The sequence below is a fragment of the Alligator sinensis genome, unplaced genomic scaffold (assembly GCF_000455745.1).
Source record: "Alligator sinensis unplaced genomic scaffold, ASM45574v1 scaffold219_1, whole genome shotgun sequence".
In the NCBI taxonomy this organism is placed as follows: domain Eukaryota; kingdom Metazoa; phylum Chordata; order Crocodylia; family Alligatoridae; genus Alligator; species Alligator sinensis.
The window spans coordinates 3,081,587-3,083,181 of record NW_005841866.1 but is presented as its reverse complement, the minus strand read 5'-3'; the positions used below and the strand labels follow the sequence as shown (position 1 = coordinate 3,083,181).

The 1,595-nt window shown below is 37.7% G+C and overlaps 1 protein-coding gene across 1 annotated transcript in view; it reads left to right on the top strand.

The window, feature by feature from the left end:
- USP34 (ubiquitin specific peptidase 34) overlaps positions 1-1,595 on the top strand; it is a 210,217-nt gene that overhangs the window by 65,968 nt on the left and 142,654 nt on the right. Inside the window, 1 exon segment of the mRNA XM_006016759.2 lies at positions 835-1,049. Within this exon segment, the coding sequence (XP_006016821.1) occupies positions 835-1,049 (215 nt within the window).

The following is a 1,595-nucleotide window of genomic DNA, read 5'->3' as shown; positions in this document are numbered from 1 at the left end:
TGAATGTTGTCAGAGGATGAGTTGTTGTTGGGAGTGGGTTCAGTTTGGTCGTGGAAATATTCTTTGAGGCGCAGGCGTGGGAAGAATTCTTCTAGTTCTCCACATTGAAGTATTTTATTAGGGTGTTTTTCTGGACAGAAATTTAGGCCTTTAGAAAGGACAGATTTTTCAGTTTTGGTAAGCGTGTGTGTGGAGAGATTGATAATATTTGTGGGTTGGTTGCTGCTTTCAGTTTCATCAAGTCTGAGGTTGGAATGTTGTAATGTGTTGGGGTTGTTCCTCTGATGGTTGTTTTGTGGCTGGGGAGCTTGTTCTTGGAGTAATTTGTTACATTTCTTCTTTTTATGTAGGATGAGTGCTGTAGAAAGTTTTTCATAGTCTCCTTTGTATCCATTGTATATTATTAGGGAAAATGCTTGGATTTCTGTCTTTTAAGTTGTTGTAGTATGTGGTGATTTCCTTCCTGAGTTGGTCTCTTTTTTTGGAGTAGAGTAGGTGAAGTAGATGATTTCTAATTTTCTCTGAAGTTCTTCTGCATAGCTGTGAAGCATATTTGGAGTTGTGTGTAGCAGTCAGAGGACTGTAGATGTTTAGTCCTTGGGGAACGAAATTGTGTTTCTTGCAAAGGCTTAGAAAATATATGTCGCTGTTGAGTTTGGCTTCTTTCTTTTTCATGTTATATAGTTTCCATTTCATTGCAAAGAAGTATTTCAATTAATTGGTCTGCTGTAACAGTTTTTTCCTAAAATGTTGCTGTAATGGGGATTTTGGCAGGGATTTTATTATACAAATCCAGTTCTTGAGAGATTTGATTTTAATGTTTCTATTTTACAGACACATGGTTGATGATATGCTAAGTGCAGATGATGTCAGTTGTAGTAGTTCCCAGGTCAGTGCAAAATCAGAGAAAAATATGGCTGATTTTGATGGTGAAGAGTCTGGCTGTGAAGAAGAACTTGTGCAGATTAATTCACATGCTGAGCTAACATCTCATCTTCAACAGCACCTTCCTAATCTTGCCTCTATCTACCATGAACACCTTAGTCAAGGTAAGAGTCGATAATGACAAGGAAATAAACTACTTTTATATTTCATCTTACTATACTGCTTCTGTTTTTAATTTTATATCTTTTAAGAATATATTTCCCAATAATTTCAACATGCAGATCATTTTAAGGAAGTAAAGCTTGTGAATGAACAAAAGTAGTATGCATGTGCATGTATAATAGATATATATAATAGAATAGTCAACAGAAAGAAATTCTGGTATTAAGTCATAGTCAGACTTCCACATAGTTATGTTGCTAAGATATCAACATTATGTGGCTTTTGGAAAAGCTAGATTCCGTGTCAGATTCTTTGTAAGTATATTTTATTTAAGTTCAGTTGTCAGACAGTTTCTGTGTAAAATAAAATACAATCTAGTGGCCTGAAGAACATGATAAATAGTTTTTTGTAACTGATGTTTTCATAAATGGCGCGTGCCCCCCGGTGGCTGGCGGGGCATGGCTGTGCTGGCAGTGGCGGGAGTGCGGCGGTGGTGGCAGCGAGCAGAGAGCTCCTGCAGATGTCGCCAGCACTATCGGCTGGGCGGG